Here is an 18,346-nt window from a genome sequence, read left to right as displayed (position 1 = left end):
AATGTTTATTATATAAGATGAATGAATATGTTTACCTGATAGGTAAGTTTACCAAGAAGCTGGACCAACTGACTCTATGACGGTAAATTTTAAAAGAAAATTCTCTCCGTTTGTATACGTTGCTTCGCATTCTCCGAATTACAATCGGTGAAATAAATACATTAATCTTTTACTAATAATTCATTAATTCAAAAGTTGAAATCACACTAACACAGTGAACATTCACTAATTATCATAGTTATAAGTATACCATTGATAATACACTAATTGCCATTTAAAGAACAAGAGATTAATGAAAAAGTTGAATGTGGCGAGCGTAGGAACACGAGCTAAGCTCTGTGATCCTGTGAGTTTTCAGAGGAACAACGAGCTGATACGTATACGTATAAAAAAAACATTCTCGAAATCGAACATGCTCGTTTCCTCACATCTTTCGACAACTTTTACGGCCAACACGATGGTCCGTTTCCTCAACTTTACTTTCCGATATAAAAATGATCGCGTCAAAAATCGAGGAGACGCGTAAACGGGAACTAAGTAAGTGGACTTTTCCCCACGAGAGGAGGGATCGTAAAAACCTGGAGGACGAGGGAAGTGAAATCCGAATCCACGGAATCGGACGAATGAGCGATAAAGTTGCGTCGACCAACCGCGGAGTGTCACAATCGCGTAAAGTTCTCTCACGACGACTTCTATCTCGTCGAGAAAAACTCGCCGCGCGAGAGAAATTCGAGATTTTTTTCCCCCCCCCTTTTTTTACGATCGCACGTCGATACTCACTGCTGTTCTCGAGCGCCGTGTGATTGCACTCCATGATAGCGGCAACCGCGACGCCGACGCTGCTGAATTCGATCAGGCCGGAGGACGATCGCTCGGACTTGAGGGGGAACAGCTTGATCGTCGTCGGTGCCTCGATGCCGCGCTCCACGAACACGCGATTCACCGTCTCCTCGGTTAGGTCAGGCGGAGTATTGAAGAAGTGGACTATCTTCGACGGTGGTTGTATCCTGTTCTTATTGGCCATCGCCGGGTTCAGGAATCTGCAATGACACATCGATACACCGGGCGTTGTAGGGCTTCGCTGGTAAAAGCGGCTTCCGCCGATTAGCTCTATTGGCTATTCGTTCATTACGCGAGCCGCCTTGTGGTTTACATTTCGCGTAGGTCGAGAAGAGTTATAGAAATTTTCCAAGTTGGACCAAGCTAAAGTCGCCGTAAAATATCGTTGACAAAAAGAAAGTCAAATAACACACAAAAAAAAATATACTAGATTTAAATAAATATTTCTTGAAATGGCACCAAAGCAGAAATTTTATAAAAAAATAAATAATTTATTTCAGATAAGATAATATTTTCTATATAATTTAGAAAATGTATTATACATTTATTTTTTTAGATATAGTACATTTTTTTTAGTGCACTGTAACTAATATGTCTCGTTCGTCAGTTTTTAAAAGAGAACACAAAGTGCATTCAATAAATTTTAGTTTAAATTTTACGATTGCGGCAAGATATCGGTTTTTTGTTTCTTTTCGTATTCTGTATTTTAATTTTTTTGTATCTTTAAACAATTATTTGGACTTTATATGTTTCAATTTTAACCTTCTTTTATTTGTTTTTGCATTCTGATTAATTAAAAAATTAATCAATTTGTTACGTTGAACGCTCTAAGTTGATTTATTTTTACATGTATCACACGAATTTCTATAAAAACACCATGTTCAATTTTCAAGGTGTTTCCTAAGTCTCACGATTTTAAAAATAATTTATCGTATTCAGAAAATCAAAATCTACAAAAAAAAAAAAAAAAAAAAAAAAAACACTACACCTTTAAAGACGAAAGGACGCTGCGAGGGGACAGTTCCATCATCCCGAGATATAAAAAAGCGAAGGAGAAAAATTAAAGATTATCGTAATATTGCATTTTATTTCTCTCCTCGTGGACAGCTTTGATAGAGCCCCGTGGGGAAATATGCCTGTCTCTCCGGCGCGGAAGAAATTGCTCCCTTTTCACGTTCCGTGGCAACGCCGGCGTCTTATTCCCAACAAAAATGTCAGCTTACATTCTCAGTCCCTCAATTACGCGGGACGAAAGCGGATTTCCGCGCGCGGAGGAGGAAAAAACCGAAGTCCACGGAGAACGTTTCTGGAGCGCGCAGTTTGTCTTTCGCGGGCGCCTCGAGGAGGAGGGGGGGGAGGAGGAAGGGGAAACTTTCTCGTGATTGACTTCTCGCAATCGGAGAGCTCACGAGGCGCCCGAGGCGGCGGGGGGGGGTGGCCTGCGGCCGATTAAGTTTCTCGCCGAGAGGGGGGAGGGGGGTGAGAGCGCTTCTTACCCCGCGAAAACACACGTATCACGTGACGATGGTGTTTCCTCGCTTTGTTAAATTATTCATTCCAATGAATCGCTCTGCCTGCTTGAGCGAAATTTAAATTGGCTCTTTCGGAATCGCGTTAAATGAATGAGACGCCGCGCCGGCGAGAAAGACCTGACGATAGGGGGAGGAGAATTTCAGGCGGGAGCCGGGGTGAAGGGGGAGAGTCCGCGGAAACTTTGAAAATCTTAATTTAAATAAATCGCCCGCGCGCTGACGCGCTCGCTGCAACGCCCCATTGTCGGGCAACAATTACTCCCGGACAATGGTTATCGGGTTAGAAGGGGGGGAAGGGGGCGTTCTTTCGCGAGAGCTGTTAATTAATCCGGTTTTGCTGTACTATATCGCTTCTACTTCTGTACTCGGCGCTTTTCACGTGTCTACTACATGCACACACACACAAGGAAAAAAAAAATACAAATTTCCCCTTCCTGACCACGCGATTTTTACGCGTGAATGCAAAACTTCATTCGGAAGACGTCTTCGCGCACTTCCCGTAATTCGTGCCGGCGGACAATCGGGCCGGAGCTCGAGCTTAATCGGCGAGCCGGATATCATCAGGCACGCCCTTTCGAGCGGTCGAGGGGTGGGAGGGGAGCGGTCAGCGAAGCGCTAGCGTGTCGGTAGACACACGGTGAAATCGCGGCGGTGTCGTTAGTTCCTATTCAACCTTTAGATTTGATTCTTCCGCTCGAGCGCGTCCGCGTCCCCCCGGAGCGTGATCGGAGACAAGGCCGCGCGAACTCGAACTGGGAGGAGATTTTCAGCAAAGCGAAAGGAGAGAGAGAGAGAGAGAGAGAGAAGGATTTAAATCGCGCTCGTTTACGTGTCCGCATTTAATTAGTCTCCCGAGTTTAATCTCGCGGAGTGCGACTCGCAATTTGCCGGGTCGCACTGTACGCGTTTCGCGTTCCGCGTTATTGCTCCACCTCCATGGGATCCGCGCCGAGAGAACGGCGACGAGAATAGGTCAAGCTAAGGGGTGGGAGGGGGGAAGGAGCGGGATACCGCATTACCGAGACACCCGTACTTTTGTAAGATCGACGATGTTCGGCGCGAAGGGTAGACACGTCAATTTATTATAAGTCTATCGACGTTGTCCGGCGGGAATCTAATCCCGCAAGAGAGTGAAAAGGAGGTATGCCGATACATTTCATTATTATCACATGTAATATGTAAGAAGACGAGAGGGATGTTCTTTCATCCCCTTCGATGTACCACAGGCTGTTTCCAAAATAATAAAAAAATCAATTTTTAACTGTTGTATACGGCATTTAAAGGTAACACGAAAATTTGGCGATTTAATAGAAATAATGATACAAATTTGAGTTTTTTAATAATACGTATTTAAGATAAGTATTTAAGATTTTTGTGTGCAATTTCAATATAAGAGATTATAATCTCTGTACTACAGTTATCACGTAAATAAAATTTATTTATTTAAGTAAAGACAATAAGAGAATATAGATCAACGTGTGAAAACGTATCCAACAGAGAATAAGTATTACTCGGTCGCAGCTGGATTTTCACGCTGATATTTGCTTGTGTGATTTTATATATTATACCTTCAACGTTCTGCATTGAACTGCGTCGAATAGATTTTTCGGTCTTTAAAACACTTATTACACAATGTTATAAACAAGGTTAGTAATATCACAATATTGAGTTGATAATCAATTTAATAATAATGTTAACAAGCATCTTTCTTTTTTCCTCTCAAATAATCTTATCTCAACCAGGGGTTATTTATTTGTAATATTTATATCAAAAACATTGAAATTTGTCATTATTTCTTTAGCATTATAACAATAAAAGATAATAACAAGTAAAGAATAAATTAAAACATATTATTTAGAATGTGTTAAAAAATAAAATATATGTATATATGTTCATAATATGTATGTTGTTTAATTAAGTATTAGCGCATTTGTAAAAATAGGTGTAATATGCAATCTTCAGATTCAATATATTTGTTGGTTAAGTAGAATTTTTATAAAAAATTTAATTTATCATAATAAAAAGTCGTGGCGTAATAGTAATTTGTATAATCAAATCTTCAAAACTTATGCAGTAAAAGTCAATAAAATCTTTTTCGAGATATCGTCAATAGAATTAACTCTCGAATTTTTTTATATGTGTATTATAGACCTGTCTTACATTTCAGTTCACGCTGGCACTTTCTTAAATGGCGAGGAAAGAAACAGTTGGGAAAATTCCGGTGGTGCACCTCTGCGACGAGAAATTTATATGTACTTTCCTCGCGCTATATATATAAGGTGAGAAAATATCGTGAGACGGAGAGTAGAAGGAAGATCAAGCGGAGACAAATGGTCTTCAACGTCGGAGGGCGTCGAGCGGAAAAAAAAAACGACGGGAGGATAAAACGCGGAGGGAATTGACGCGCGTCATGTGGACTCACCTGTTATTCTTGCTGCCCGTGAAGTCCTTGAAGCTCGCTGTCTTGTCGGGTAGAATGTAGGGGTTGGTCACATCCGAAAGGAAGGCCTGCTTCGAGAAGCCGAGCTGCAGCCTGCCGTCCGTCCCGATCGTGACGTTGTTCAGATTCTGCAGACATCGCTCCACGGCTATGCTGTCTCCCATCTGTATCATCGCGCAGCCCTCCTTTGTTTTCAAGAATTTAACCTGCGACGAAGAGACAGAGCGCTTTGAGATTGTTGGTTTTGCCTCCCGCATAGCGAAAAGCGCTCGCGAAACTGCTGTGCAAACCACCGCATCGATTCTTTGTCGATGATAATTTACATCGAGAATCGATTGCAACGGGACGCGACAAAAATCTTTAACCCTAATCCTACATGTGGGATACACCGAAGAAAAAATTTACTAAATTGAAATAAATATTTTTTCAAATAGTACTATATAAAGGCTTTGCAAAAATTAAATATTATTTATTTCAAATAAGATAATATTTTCTATAATTTAGAAAATGTATAATAAATTTTCTAAATTATAGAAAATACTATCTTATTTAAAATAAATATTATTTATTTTTTACAAATCTTCTGCATGGTACTATTTGAAAAAATATTTATTTCAGTAAATTTTATTTTAGTGTGGAATAAACTCCACTGGTTTTTGGTTTTACTTTTAGACTTAGCTTTTTGCTTAGCTTCATGAATTTTTTTCATTGTTAAAAAATTTAAATTGCCCCAAAATAACGTTTGGATATTATTGAAAGTTTGAAAAATGTTAAAAAATTATTTTGAGCCAAAATGTTTGATAATATATGAGTAATAATTATGTCAAAAGGCTGGGGTATAATTTTACTCCTTGTGTAGAATACCGAATTATTGGCATTCAAAAAAATAATCTTGCAACTTTAACAAAAATTACATGTGTGTAAAATTTAGCTGAGATAGATAAATAATTAGCTAATACTGTGATATGTATGCACTGAGAAAAAAATGTTAATTTGACTACATTTTTGAATTTGATTAAATTTCTTTAGTTGTAGTTTCTTTAGTTGTTCAAGTATTTATGCATTTAACTTGAACACATAAAATACTTGAACTTCAATTTAACTACTTATATATTGAAAAAAATATACTAGATTGAAATATTTTTTGAAATAGTTCCAAGCAGAAGTTTTATAAAAAAGAAATAATATTTATTTCAAATAAGATAATATTTTCTAAAATTAAAAAAATGTTAAGACATGTTAATACATCTTTTAAATTATTGAAAACATTATCTTATTTGAAATAAATATTATTTCTTTTTTATAAAACTTCTGCTTGGTACTATTTCAGAAAATATTTATTTCAATCTATGTTTTTTCTCTCAGTGTATACGGCCAAAATTCTAGCCGATACAAAAATTAGCGATACATTTTGGTTGTGATATCAAGAAATCTGTCTATATCAGCAAAATATTTTTTGGGGTGATAGCGTGATAGTGTGTAGTGTGTAGGATTAGGGTTAAAAGATTCGACGACTCCATGGAATTTTTCATAAATGCGTTATAGTTTCATTAACAATTTAGCGAATTCTTCAAAATTAAAATCGTGCACCGTGTTGAATCGAAAACCGCGTGTGTTTGAAATGAGGGGACCATTTATGACTCGCGTACGGCAATGCGGGATTTAACTCCCGTTAAATATGAACACGCGCGCGCGCTCGCTCGCTCGCTCTCTCGTTAATCCATGTTAAATGCATACGGCGGAAACCGGGATCCGTTGCTCCTCGTTAAACGCAGGTACACGTTGTGTAAGAGACGTTCGTCCAATAGACGTCCCTATACCGTGTTAACGCGAGGTACCGTGGCGATAATTAAGTCATGCGACCCTTTTGTTCGGTCCAGCCACCGGCTCGTTCCATTTAACACTCTAAACACGCATCACGAGCGTCGCACAAAGGTGTCCAGGGAGTGGGAGGCGGACAACACGGAGAGAAACGAGCCACACGATCACTTACCTTCGTCACGTTGCCGTACAAGCAGAACAGGTTGAAGAGCTTGTCGGTATTGACTTTGTCCGGCTGCAGTCCGTACACCATCATGACCGAACCCTGCGTGCTGGAGGGCGGCGTCTGGCCCAGGGTGGGCACGTACCCCGGCCGCGGTGGCGTGGGATGTAACGGCTCGCGGCCGCTGAAGTCGCTCTTGATGCCGTAACGCTCGACGTACGGCTCCGCGTACGTCGCCGGCCCGTTGAAGTTCTCCTCGTAACGATCGTGACCGGCGCCCGGCGGGAAGGTGACCTGCGGCGTGGAGCCTGAAACCACAGGGACACACACCGTAGACTGCAGATGCGGACGTGCGCGTGATAAATGACTCGCATGCTTCGTCGCTGGTGGTTACACACGGTCGTGTAACAAACACACATACACACACACACATCGCGACGGACATTCGGCGAGATCGACACGTCGCGAAGATGTGTTTCACGTGTCGAGGGAGTTTGGGGCGAGTCGCAAACATGTAACGACCCTGCCATCGCGAGGGAACACGGTGCGCAGTTGCTTAATTCGTACCAGTTGATGTTTACGAGCCGTAAGAAACCAAGTGAACTCGCTCGTTCTGACGTATCGTCGAGCATTCGGGGAAAAACGGCAACTCTTTTAAATTTATAAATACTAATTTTTACAAATCGATTTCTATGCGAGAACAACCGCACGCTGGTTCAAGTCGGAAAGTGGTTCTTTTTTCCCCCCCGTAAATTTGCTTTCCTCGGAAAAGTGCTGTTCATAAATTCGTGGAGTTCGAGAACGCATGTAGGTGTAAAAAGGAGGCGACAATACAAAAGTATAGATAAGAGCGAGGGGAGGGGGGGGGGGAGAATCAAAGCGTAAACCGCCACATTCAACTCCGAAACGTAATTCGAGCCGACGGCTCTGTTCGAATGTTAACGCGACGCTTTGTCGGTGTAGTCGAAGTATTAAATGTTACGACAAATGGCGCCGATTCAGAATGTCGCTCTATTGGGGCTATTGGGAAAAGAGTGTGTTGTCGCGCGGCGGCAGCGACGGTGAGTTACGATAATGTTTCCCCCTCCCCCCTCCCTCGCCCCTATCGGATTACAACTATCGCGCGCTAGGGAGGCAGGTTTCGATTGCAGGCGCGCTTACGTTACGGCGCGGTTCATCGATTTCCCGTCAAAATCGCAATCCAGGATACCGCGGTCGCCGTCGTTGACTTACGGCGATACTAATACCAGATCCCGGGCTGTGTGTGTGCCGAAGAGGAATTATTTTCCCGGGGTCAATATTAGGTGCTCAACAATTTAAACGTCGCGCACGGGGGAGGACTGCGGGATGCAGCAGTTCGAATGCGGGTCGAATGCAACAGCGTCCACCCACGTGTGTCGCTTACGTACGACAATTTTGCTCTTGCATTATTGAATCTATCTGTCTTAGGCGTTCGAGAGCTCCCCTTTATGGTATTAACCCCTTTCGTACCTCTGGGACGTATATGTCCCACTTACAGAAATTATGATAACTTTTAAACAAATAGTGTCATCATCGGCTTCACTCCTTGGTTGTTTTAAGGAGGAAGGTTTTCAAGCTTTATGTGCAAACCGTTGTATACTTTGAAATGTTACGTTTTCAATAAAATGTAGTCATGTAACCCCTTTGCGAAAAATGCAATTTTTAGATAGTGAAGAATAACCGTATATTATGTCGAAAATTCATTCAATAGATGCTAATTATATACACACAGAGAGAAAGATTTCTTTAAATTTAATAAATTATATTAAATCTAAAGAAATCTATTTAAAATTTATTAAAACCAAAGAAATATATGCTTTGGAATAGTCGAACAAACTGTTTATAAAATCTAGAGAAATCTTTCTTTCTGTGTACTTAGTCTTATTTAACTGTGAGAGAAATGCAAAAAAACAAATTAAAACGTTATTATGATAAATATTGTAATAGTTTATATGTGTAATCAAAATGCGCGCAATTTGTCCTTCAGACAATCAGACTTTCAGAATACTTTTTTTATCGTTTTAAATATAAGGTACTTGTACCCAATTTGGCTTACTCCCTCCCTATTTCAAAATAGTTACACAACAAATTTCACGCAGATAATGCTAATATATTGCTCAAGAAGTCGATGTATTTATGCCAGTCTGGTCAATATCTGCTTATCTTGCTTATAATTAAAGAAAACTCTTTGTATGATCGCCATTAGGCTAGGGAAACACAATACATCTTATTATACAAAAGTTAAGATTTTTTAATTTAGTGTTTAATTTTTGATTAGTATTTCTTATTTTTTTCTCCAATTAGTTGGAGAAGTTTTTTGATACATAAAAATTGAGATAACCCCTCGTAGTAAATAAACACAGTTTTATATTTAATTAATAATTGTATGTGTTTTTTTTTCTTTAAGTATGTTAATAGGAATAGAAATAAAAATGCTTAATTAAACATGTTGGTTTTTTTATTTCGCATTTTTTCAAAAATGTTTATGAAAAAAAGGAAAATATATAACTGAACCATATTGGGTACATATGTAATCAATATAGCCTAAGTACTACCTTTTTTAAAAATCTTTAATATATTTATATAAATAATTAAAGATATTTCATATATTTTTGGGGTTTCAGAAATGTTTCCTATTTTAAATCTCTTATTTCATATTCATCAAAAAATTTAAAAAATTGTTAAAGTTTAGGTGGACCATATTTGGGTACAGGTACTTTATTCTAGATTAAATTATCTAATATACATACAAACATACATACATACATACATACATACATACTACATATATATATAATTTTATATATATATATATATATATAGAGAGAGAGAGAAAGAGAGAGTCTTCGGTTTGTAATTGGTAATCAGAAAAATATCTTAATCCATGAGCTTTATACTCATATTTTATTTATATATTCATCATTTTATAACTGCCATGTTAACGCCATCATTTTAAATTTCAATTTTGATAACTGATTTGGAATCAGCTTCTAAAAACTCATAGAACGATTTCCATATAAAATGCATCTCTTCTGGGAAAACAGGAGATACGGAAAGGGTTAAAGCACAAGAGATCACGAAAGTTTTGCAGCCGCTAAGCAAGTAGCAAAAGCTAAAAAATTACTTATGTAAAATCCGTGAATTCTAATTTCTATGAACTTGAAATTTTAACAAATTCTTATATTTCAATGTTAAAATTGGAACAATATTTATATACTATACTAATAAATTTAAAATAATTTTTAATTTAAATTCAATTTTGAATGTATGGAATTAATTTTATTTTTTGTGTTTTTGAAAAACTTACTTTGCTGTTCTTTTCGCATAAAAGTCTGTACATATATATAACAAATTTTTTAATAAGCATTTTCTAAATGTCAATTGGCAATGCTTGCCAATTGAAACTTGTGCATTTTGTAAGAACAATAGTTCTTTCAATTTTTCTTCTATTCATCGTCGCGTAATTAAAGCCACCGGATTTGCATTGCATATCAGTATCATTATGAATGCCATTTGGATTGCGAGCGAGGTCGCAATATCCTTCTGAGAAAAAGTGGTAGGTAAGTTTGCACTCGGCCTCTTATTAACATTTAAATGTCTACTGAAATATTATAACGAAGCCCTCGGGTTTGACACGGAGGGAAACGTCGTAGCGAAACTGTCTCGTCACAATTTTGAGAAATTAAAATCTCTCTCTCGCACGCGGAAACTTTGCGACTCTCTCGCGTTGAATCCAATTGCCCGCATTCGAGCGATAAGGTTTCTCCCCCCCCCCCCGAGATAAATTTTCCTCACCGCTGCGCGGCGGCAAACAAATGTTCTCGATACATATATTTTTCTTCCCTAGTAACGTCCGTCCGAACGTCCGTCAGTCGTCGGCGATCTCCATTAATCTGCTCTCATTCTTTACACGTGTTTCGCGGAAAAAAACTTGCGATCGCCCGGGCCATCTATTTTCCGAACCGGTGAGCTTAATTTGGCCATTAGGTAGCGGCGAACAGGCGGGACGGGTTGGACGGGACAGACGGACAAATAGACAGGTACTCACCGTACGGCTGGGGCGCCGCGCCGTATCTTGGCTCAGCCAAAAGGGGAGCTGGCCTTCCATTTCCTGTCGCGTCATTTTTATGTGTGCTCGAGCCTGCAACAGAACGACAGTTCGTCGATGAGACTATAATCACCTTCGACGCGCGGTCCCGCGCGGCCGCCGCGAAGACAAACGACGCGGGCCAAAATGTCACCATTTATCCCGGCGCGCCTGGCAGTTTCGACAAATTTCTAATGGGAATCGCCGCGCATAGGAGATAACCAGGGAAATACAAGGATAATGCAGAGCTTTATACTCATATATTTACGATTAATTCTCTCTCTCTCTCTCTCTCCCCCTCTCTCATACATACATGTTGACCGCATTTTGTTTCAAAGTGGACAAGAGATCCCAATTTCTGAAAGTCCAGATCGAAGAACGACATAAACGGTTTAGCAATGAATATCGGTGGATCGGAAACTCTTGTGTATCTCAAAGATTTGCCGTAGGACCCTAGCGAATCGGAAAATGTAGTATTTTTCGACAAGTAAAACTCGGAGGTAGATAAATAATGGCTGCGTTCAGCAGAAGCAGCGTTGTTGTCGTGAAATTCTTCAATACGATTCTTACCTTTAGTTTCGGATCTAAATGTACATAAAAATGTGAGCAGACATAAAAGACTTTTACAAGAGCCGTAAAGCCGCTATTTCTGATATAAAAAAAAGTGTTTTCACTAAAAAAAAACACCCAAAATATTGAATTTAAATAAATGTGAAAATAAGTTAATAATAAACGCTTAGCTCCTCGAAACTGGAATGAAGTACGAATGTCTCTCTGTTAATAAATCGGGCCGGGATATGTTATCTCATCGTTACTCCGCCATTCGCAACGGCGTAACGTTTCAACTTAACGAAGGTTACATGCCGACGTGTCTCGATCGAGTTTCCTAGCGCGAGGGACCGATCCTCCTAACAAGAGAGAGAGAGTTGCATCACACAACTCCCTGGATTATTTAGGTAAGGCGGGCGATAACGGTACGTACACGCACATTCCGCGTAATCCGCGTTTGGATTAGCGCGCCGCGGCGATACGTCTATATTAAACCGCGTCACGCCTCACATATGCATATAAGCGACACGTCTCGCGGCGAGAAATGCGAGCGAGCGAGAGTTTCGGCAACGTTTCGGTACACCGGGCTCTTCGCGTAATAGGGCACACGCCAAACGGTGCTCCGCGCACCGTGTGCGAGCGATATATCGAGCTTGTTGCCGCAGCAGAGCGGCGGGGGGCACAACCTATATCGGTGGGCCACCCTCCGGGATATTCGATATTGCCACGTCTGCTCTCGACGACGCGGTTGCAGTCTCTCCCGCCAAACGGGAGACACTTCGTCTTCCCCGTTTGAAATAGAACGTCCGTCTATCCGTGCCAGCATCAGCCGGTTGATTGGACCGTGGAGGAGGAGCAGGAAGAGGAGGAGGAGGAGGAGGAGGAGGAGGTGGAGGAAGGCAATCGCCTTAACCCCGCTCTCGATCCCTTCCCTGGATCGCGCTCGATACCGGCTCCATTGTGGACGCACAGAATCCCGGCAGATTAATTGCTAATTAAGATCAGCATGCTAATGCCGCCGGGTGTAACTACGACGCGGCGCGTCGCCGCGTTTGGATTTAATTGCGAGATTGAATCGCGAGATTCGAAGAGCGAAGATGTACGTTTCTTTCCCTCGAAGGTATAGAGACTCCGGGGCGCACATGCGTCCCCTTAACGAGCGCTCGTGGCGTTTCGAATTACGTGAAAAAAAAAAGAAAAAGAGTTATTTGAAGAAGAGAGGGTTATAATTGTCCTCGTAAATTAACAACTTATTATATAAGCGGAGTTGCGCGAGCAATCGGGCGGGGCTGTTACGTCGGCGTTATTAACGGCGACTACTCAATGATTCGAGGTACGAGATGCGAGTAACAATAATTACGATCCGCTCCACGTGACGATCGCAACGTTCCACGACGTCGTTAAAAGGACACTGATCATATTCTACACAAAATAATTGTACACGATCAGAATATTCTACACAAATATATTGTACAATTAAAAATTGCACACGAATATATTGTGTATAGAAAAACTGTCCGCTACACAGTATCTTTCTATGCACAATATATCCGTGGGCAATTTTTTTGTGTACAATATATTTGTGTAGAATATTCTGATCGTGTACAATTATTTTGTGTAGAATATGATAGGCGCAAGTTAATTCTTCCGATGACGTCACGGAGACGTGTACTCCCCGCTACTATGCACTTTCGATAATTACGCGCGACGCGCGAATTATTCAGACGGCGGCGAGGGTAGCGGCAGCTGGCGCGGGGGAGGTTTTTTTTCAATAACGCGAAGGCAACGCGGGGGAACCGCTATTCCACTTGAGAAACGGCGCACCTGGGCTCCTTCCGCGAGTCCACGGAACTCGATATTGGCGCTCGGGCACAGAGGAGACTCATCTCCTCCCTCCTCCCCCGCACGGAAATTGCGATTTCAAATACCGGCGACGGAGTCGCGCGGAGTTTCCCGTTTCGTATTTGTCTTAGTCCGGCGGGTTACTCGAGTCGGACGCGACACGGCTAACGAATTTAGTTTCGGCCGGGACGACGGCGAAAACACACACCCTCCTATCGGCAGGTTGGAATTAAGCGCGAATAAGACGGCGACTGACTCGAGTCATTTACGAGTCGCTCGCGAGGAAAAAGAACTTCTCCTGCGTTTCCACCGAGCAGTGAGATCTCTCGTGAAATTCCTTCTCCACCACCATTACCACCACCTCCTCCGAGAGCGCGAACGATGGACGTTCACGCGTAAATGAATAATACCGTCGTAAAGATATCCGCTGTCGGGTTAAATCAGAGCAATCCCGACACGATGGGAATTTCAATCCTCCGAAACAATTTCGTCGCGAGTAAACGTTAAATCTCGCTCTGTTCTCCATTATCCCCCCCCCCCGAGTATTCGAGGCGGGAAAATGCCTCGGAGTGTCAAACCGTCGACGTTAGACAGTCCATTGCATAATTCAGTGCTTCTTTTGCAATTAAAGTCGTCACTAGGTGAGAAAAAGAAAAGGGAGCGAAAAGAGGAAAGTAATCTCCTTTCCGCGTGGATCGCGTCTCGTCGTCCGAAGATATTGGAAAAATGTATCAAATGACAAAAATAATATTCTCGTCCCTCACGAATACGATTCTTACCAGATATCTCCTTTGTATGCGGAATTCCTTCCCCCCTCCCCCGTAAATCTCAGGATCAAATGAACGTCAAGCGATCTATCATAACCGTTGAATTCATAACGTCGCTGCGGATGCTCGCCATCGTCGGATTAAACCAGCCGCTGGACCGCCGCCGCCGCCGCCGCCGCGCGCTGGATTTCAATCTCCAAAACAATTTCACCGCGAGCGCCACATCGTAAAGGTAAACGTCATTACCGGTGTAACGGCGTCTCGTCGCTGCTCGTGGGAGGATATACTCGTACGCGATCATTACAGGCGGATATTAGAACTCGTAGGTCATCGGGGGTGGCTGCTGGCCGGGGTGAAATTGCAATTTTATGCCCGACGAGACGCGCGTGATAGGGAAATTACGAATCATCCCTGCCCCCACCCCTTCTCGATCGTATCGCGAGAGCTCTTCGCGAGAGAGGCTGTCGAAGATCCTCTTCTTTCCTACCCCTTTTTTTTCGACGACCGCTTTCGAGAGAGGATTCCCACCCTTTCTCTCTCTATGGGAGGGACACGGCGAGGGATTCGCGCGCGGTATCGACCTTCGACGTCGCCACGCAGGCTACCCACCACCGCCCAACCCCGTCGTGAAATGTATCGAGTGAACGATAAAATTCCTACGGAATTGCGATTCGTTTCTACGCAGTTAAGAACGAGAAAAGATATATCCGTGAGTAGCAGTGCGAGTATACGGGTGATTTAATCAGATTCAACTGTAGGCTCCTCTTGACAATTAAACCGATCTGCGCTAAATTTCTTCACAATTACGCTGGCGTCAATGATTCCCCGATTTGAAAGCTGCTTCAGCCCATGGGCGCATGGACCTCCTGGGTTTTCTTTCCCGATGGAAATGAAGAAGTAAAGTTTCACTCGTCCAATTTCCAAAGTTCCGCCGAGTAATTAAGGATATGGTGTACTTAATGTAAACGATTTTTCTTTTTCAAAAATAAAACGAGAAATCGTACCGATTAAACTTTCGCGGAGAAAGAATCGTTTTACAAGACTCGACGGTCCAAGAGATGAAAGCAAAAGACGAGAGAAATGAAATACCCGATACACCCTGTATATATACTGTAGCTATATGTAAACTTCGCCGACGCAGGTGGTGTTATAGGTCGGAAGGACATAGCCAGAAGAAACGGCGTGTAGATTATTCGAACAAGGGTGAGATTATTCGACGATGAACAAACGCCCCCGTGAGACGCATACGTACACGTTAGGTTGGGTTCGGGATTAAAATTCAATCTCTTCGGAATCGGGCACGGGTGCGCGGAAACGAAAACGGTTGACGTAACCGAATATTAAATACCACACGTTCGTCTTCTCTCTTAAAAAGAAAAAAAGAAAGAAAGGAAGAAAGGGAAAAGCAACTTTCAAGACATTCCCTTTGCAAGACGAAGGGAATTAAAGAAACGTGACGAAATCTGAGGTCGTTGTAAATATGGGCAAAAACGCAGGAACGACGTTCCTTAAATTAGGTACGCCGTAACGGGCTCGCGACCGTAAAACGTAACGGCTCCGTAACAGTTCCCTCCTGTTACGCGAATTATCAATTTTCAACTTAATAACGTGGAAGAGAAGTGAGGGGCGGAGGGGGGAAACCCGCCGGGAAAAAGCTTTCAGAGTTCTATTAAGCAATCCGATTGCACTGAAAAGTGAAGGCAGACGATTTAAGCAGTAGTAAACGTAGCACTTGGCACGTGCATGCCAAGTCGCGATCAGCAGCGTGCAAAAACGATTTTATGAACGTAATAGAAGTAATAAAAATTGCTTTCGGCAATAAGGACGCTCTTTTTCCATCGGTGATTTGCAAATTCTGCGAAAAGAGAGGGGTGCAAAAGAAATGATAAATACGTCGACCTGCCCTTACATTTAAGTAATATAATAAAACCGTAACTCCTTTTTTATGCAGAATGCTTATTAATTAACAAAATTAATTATCTAAATTTAAGTCTATTCATCAAGAATAAAAAAGTCATAAAACGTGGGTCTGTAACGCTTTCCTTCCAAGTTATAAACATTTTTTATTTATGGAAAAAAATCCTTAATAATTATATCGATCAATAAAGTGACAAATGGGAACTAATTGTACACAATCCACATTCCCAATACTTAAATCCCTTGAAACTTTATTTATAAATATCTTAAGATTCTTGTTTCATATAACACTTCTGTTGCTACTAAAGTCTCTGTTGCAAATAAAATGTTCATTACTTAGAAAGGAAGCTTTTTCGATCCTATGTTTATTCGACCTTTTCTATTCTTAGTAATGGAATGTGCTCTTAAACTTTGGTTACTTACTTGTGAGACATTTCTTTTAATAACATCAAATAAATAGCACTAAGATTAACAATAATAAAATAAAATTATTGACAAAAACTTCTGTTATCTTCCTAGTTAATTTTTTTATCTGTTTCATTCTTAATACCGTTGAAAGATATAAACACGTGTGTGCATGTGCAATTATAAAAAAAAAAGGGAGAGAAATCCAATGTTCCAACAGTGCCGCGAAAGTAACCTACGATATTTGTCGAGTGCTGCTGCATCACAGTTTTCTTAACAATAACCAATATCGAAGTTATCATTGCGAGATCGAGTTACCTCTTCAAGGTAAATATTTGATAGCTTTCTCAGAGAGTCCGCCTGGTGCAACAGGTATAGTTAAGGTCAACAATAAAGTCGACGAAACAAAAATTAGAGGGACTTCCCTGTTACCTTTCAAGATTAATATTTCCCTCGAAATAGAAACGGAAGGTAACGAGATCTTTCGCCTGTGCACTTTAGACGGCGATTATCGTCGGGGCGGATGCGTATGCAGATCGACTTGCGTTGATCAGAAACTGCGAAATGCATTAATAATTGTACTAATTGCCTCGACTGCATTCCCATCTCGGACCATTTACTGATGCCGCGCCTGATGCGAAAATCGATTTAGAGCACGCCCGCGCACGTGCATCGCGCGATTATTATTATTGTGTCATTAAGCGCGCGCGCGCAAGTATTTGATATCGCTCGAGCATGTTCTTGCACGAGATAAACTCGTTAATCATTCGATAATAGGATCGTTCTTGAATGCTTCCCGGAACCACGATCCATCCTATGTAAACCTACAAACGCGCGCAATTGGCTTGTACAGGTCCATTTACGAATTTAAGTTAGATAGCAGTGTGTTATCTCTCTATGTACCTCTCTATGATACATTTCCCGCTTATCACTTTCAGCATTACAATAACAGGGCAAATCTAATATCCCGTAACGTAATACATCAATCTACACCATACACTTTTATTCCTAAAATATTTATTTAACGATATTTATACGGAAGGATGAAATTATTTTTGATAGCCTGACGGAATATCAATAATAATTTTCCTTTCTTTTTACAAGGTATTTAACAATTTCCGTAGATTATAATTTTATTTATATACAATATACGTCACGCTCTCTTTTATACGCGTATGCGATAAGAGTTCTCTATTTTCTCATGAAACATTCAGTATGTCTTTTATCTTATTTATGAACTGCGACAAAGTTGTAAGCTGGAGCTCGATTTTATTCTAACTAAATAGTAGATATAGAATTTATGTTTGAGATATCGACAACGGATCGATTGGTTTCAATATAACATTTCTTGTCGTCACTGTTACTTAAAACTCGCAAATCTAACTTTCAAAATTCATTCTTAATTCGTAATTTTGCCAATAGTTGCATTACAAAAAGAAAATAGATAATGGACAAAAAATGTGTGTTTAATAAAAAAATCACGTATCAACTTTTTATACATAAATTTCTAACGGAAATCCTAATAAACGTAAGAACGAATTTTATAAACTTTATTTCGCAACAAAGACAATATACGACGAAGAAAAGCTCGGCGTACAACTCCTCCGAGGCGACATTCTATACGTAATTTCTAATATAAACTTGTATAACTTTTCCGAGCAACTTTTGCGAACTTCATTTCGGCCGTGCTACATTCATTTCCCTTCGCAGGCAAATAGAGATTCTTTCCCTCGCGAGAAGCCATAGAAGCGTCCGTTCGTCCGTAAGACCGCGGCAAAGCGCGAGTAGCAGTTGGAGCCCGCTAATTGCGTAACGTGACCAACCCGCAGCACAAACAGCCGGGAGCTTCTGCGATTAATTAGTATTACAGTATATATCGACTTCACCGACCGTAAACGGTCATTTCCACGTAACCCCGTGTCTAATGACAATCATTATGAAGGCGTCTCCAGCTGAAGCATA

At 41.0% G+C, this 18,346-nt stretch overlaps 1 protein-coding gene across 2 annotated transcripts in view; it reads right to left on the bottom strand.

Moving 5' to 3' along the window:
• Nucleotides 1-18,346, bottom strand: part of LOC105831126 (heterogeneous nuclear ribonucleoprotein L) — a 174,562-nt gene that overhangs the window by 10,655 nt on the left and 145,561 nt on the right. The window contains exons 7-10 of one of the 2 annotated variants that reach the window (XM_036285302.1): nucleotides 10,866-10,958; nucleotides 6,806-7,104; nucleotides 4,795-5,018; nucleotides 781-1,040 (exon numbers count right to left, since the gene is read on the bottom strand). In XM_036285302.1, coding sequence (XP_036141195.1) covers nucleotides 781-1,040; nucleotides 4,795-5,018; nucleotides 6,806-7,104; nucleotides 10,866-10,958 — 876 coding nt within the window. The remainder of the gene's footprint in view (nucleotides 1-780; nucleotides 1,041-4,794; nucleotides 5,019-6,805; nucleotides 7,105-10,865; nucleotides 10,959-18,346) is intronic. The other variant, XM_036285303.1, reaches the window with a different exon arrangement.

Source organism: Monomorium pharaonis, chromosome 4 (assembly GCF_013373865.1).
Source record: "Monomorium pharaonis isolate MP-MQ-018 chromosome 4, ASM1337386v2, whole genome shotgun sequence".
Taxonomy (NCBI): Eukaryota; Metazoa; Arthropoda; class Insecta; order Hymenoptera; family Formicidae; genus Monomorium; species Monomorium pharaonis.
The sequence above is the reverse complement of the archived record's forward strand: the minus strand, read 5'-3'. Positions and strand labels throughout refer to the sequence as shown.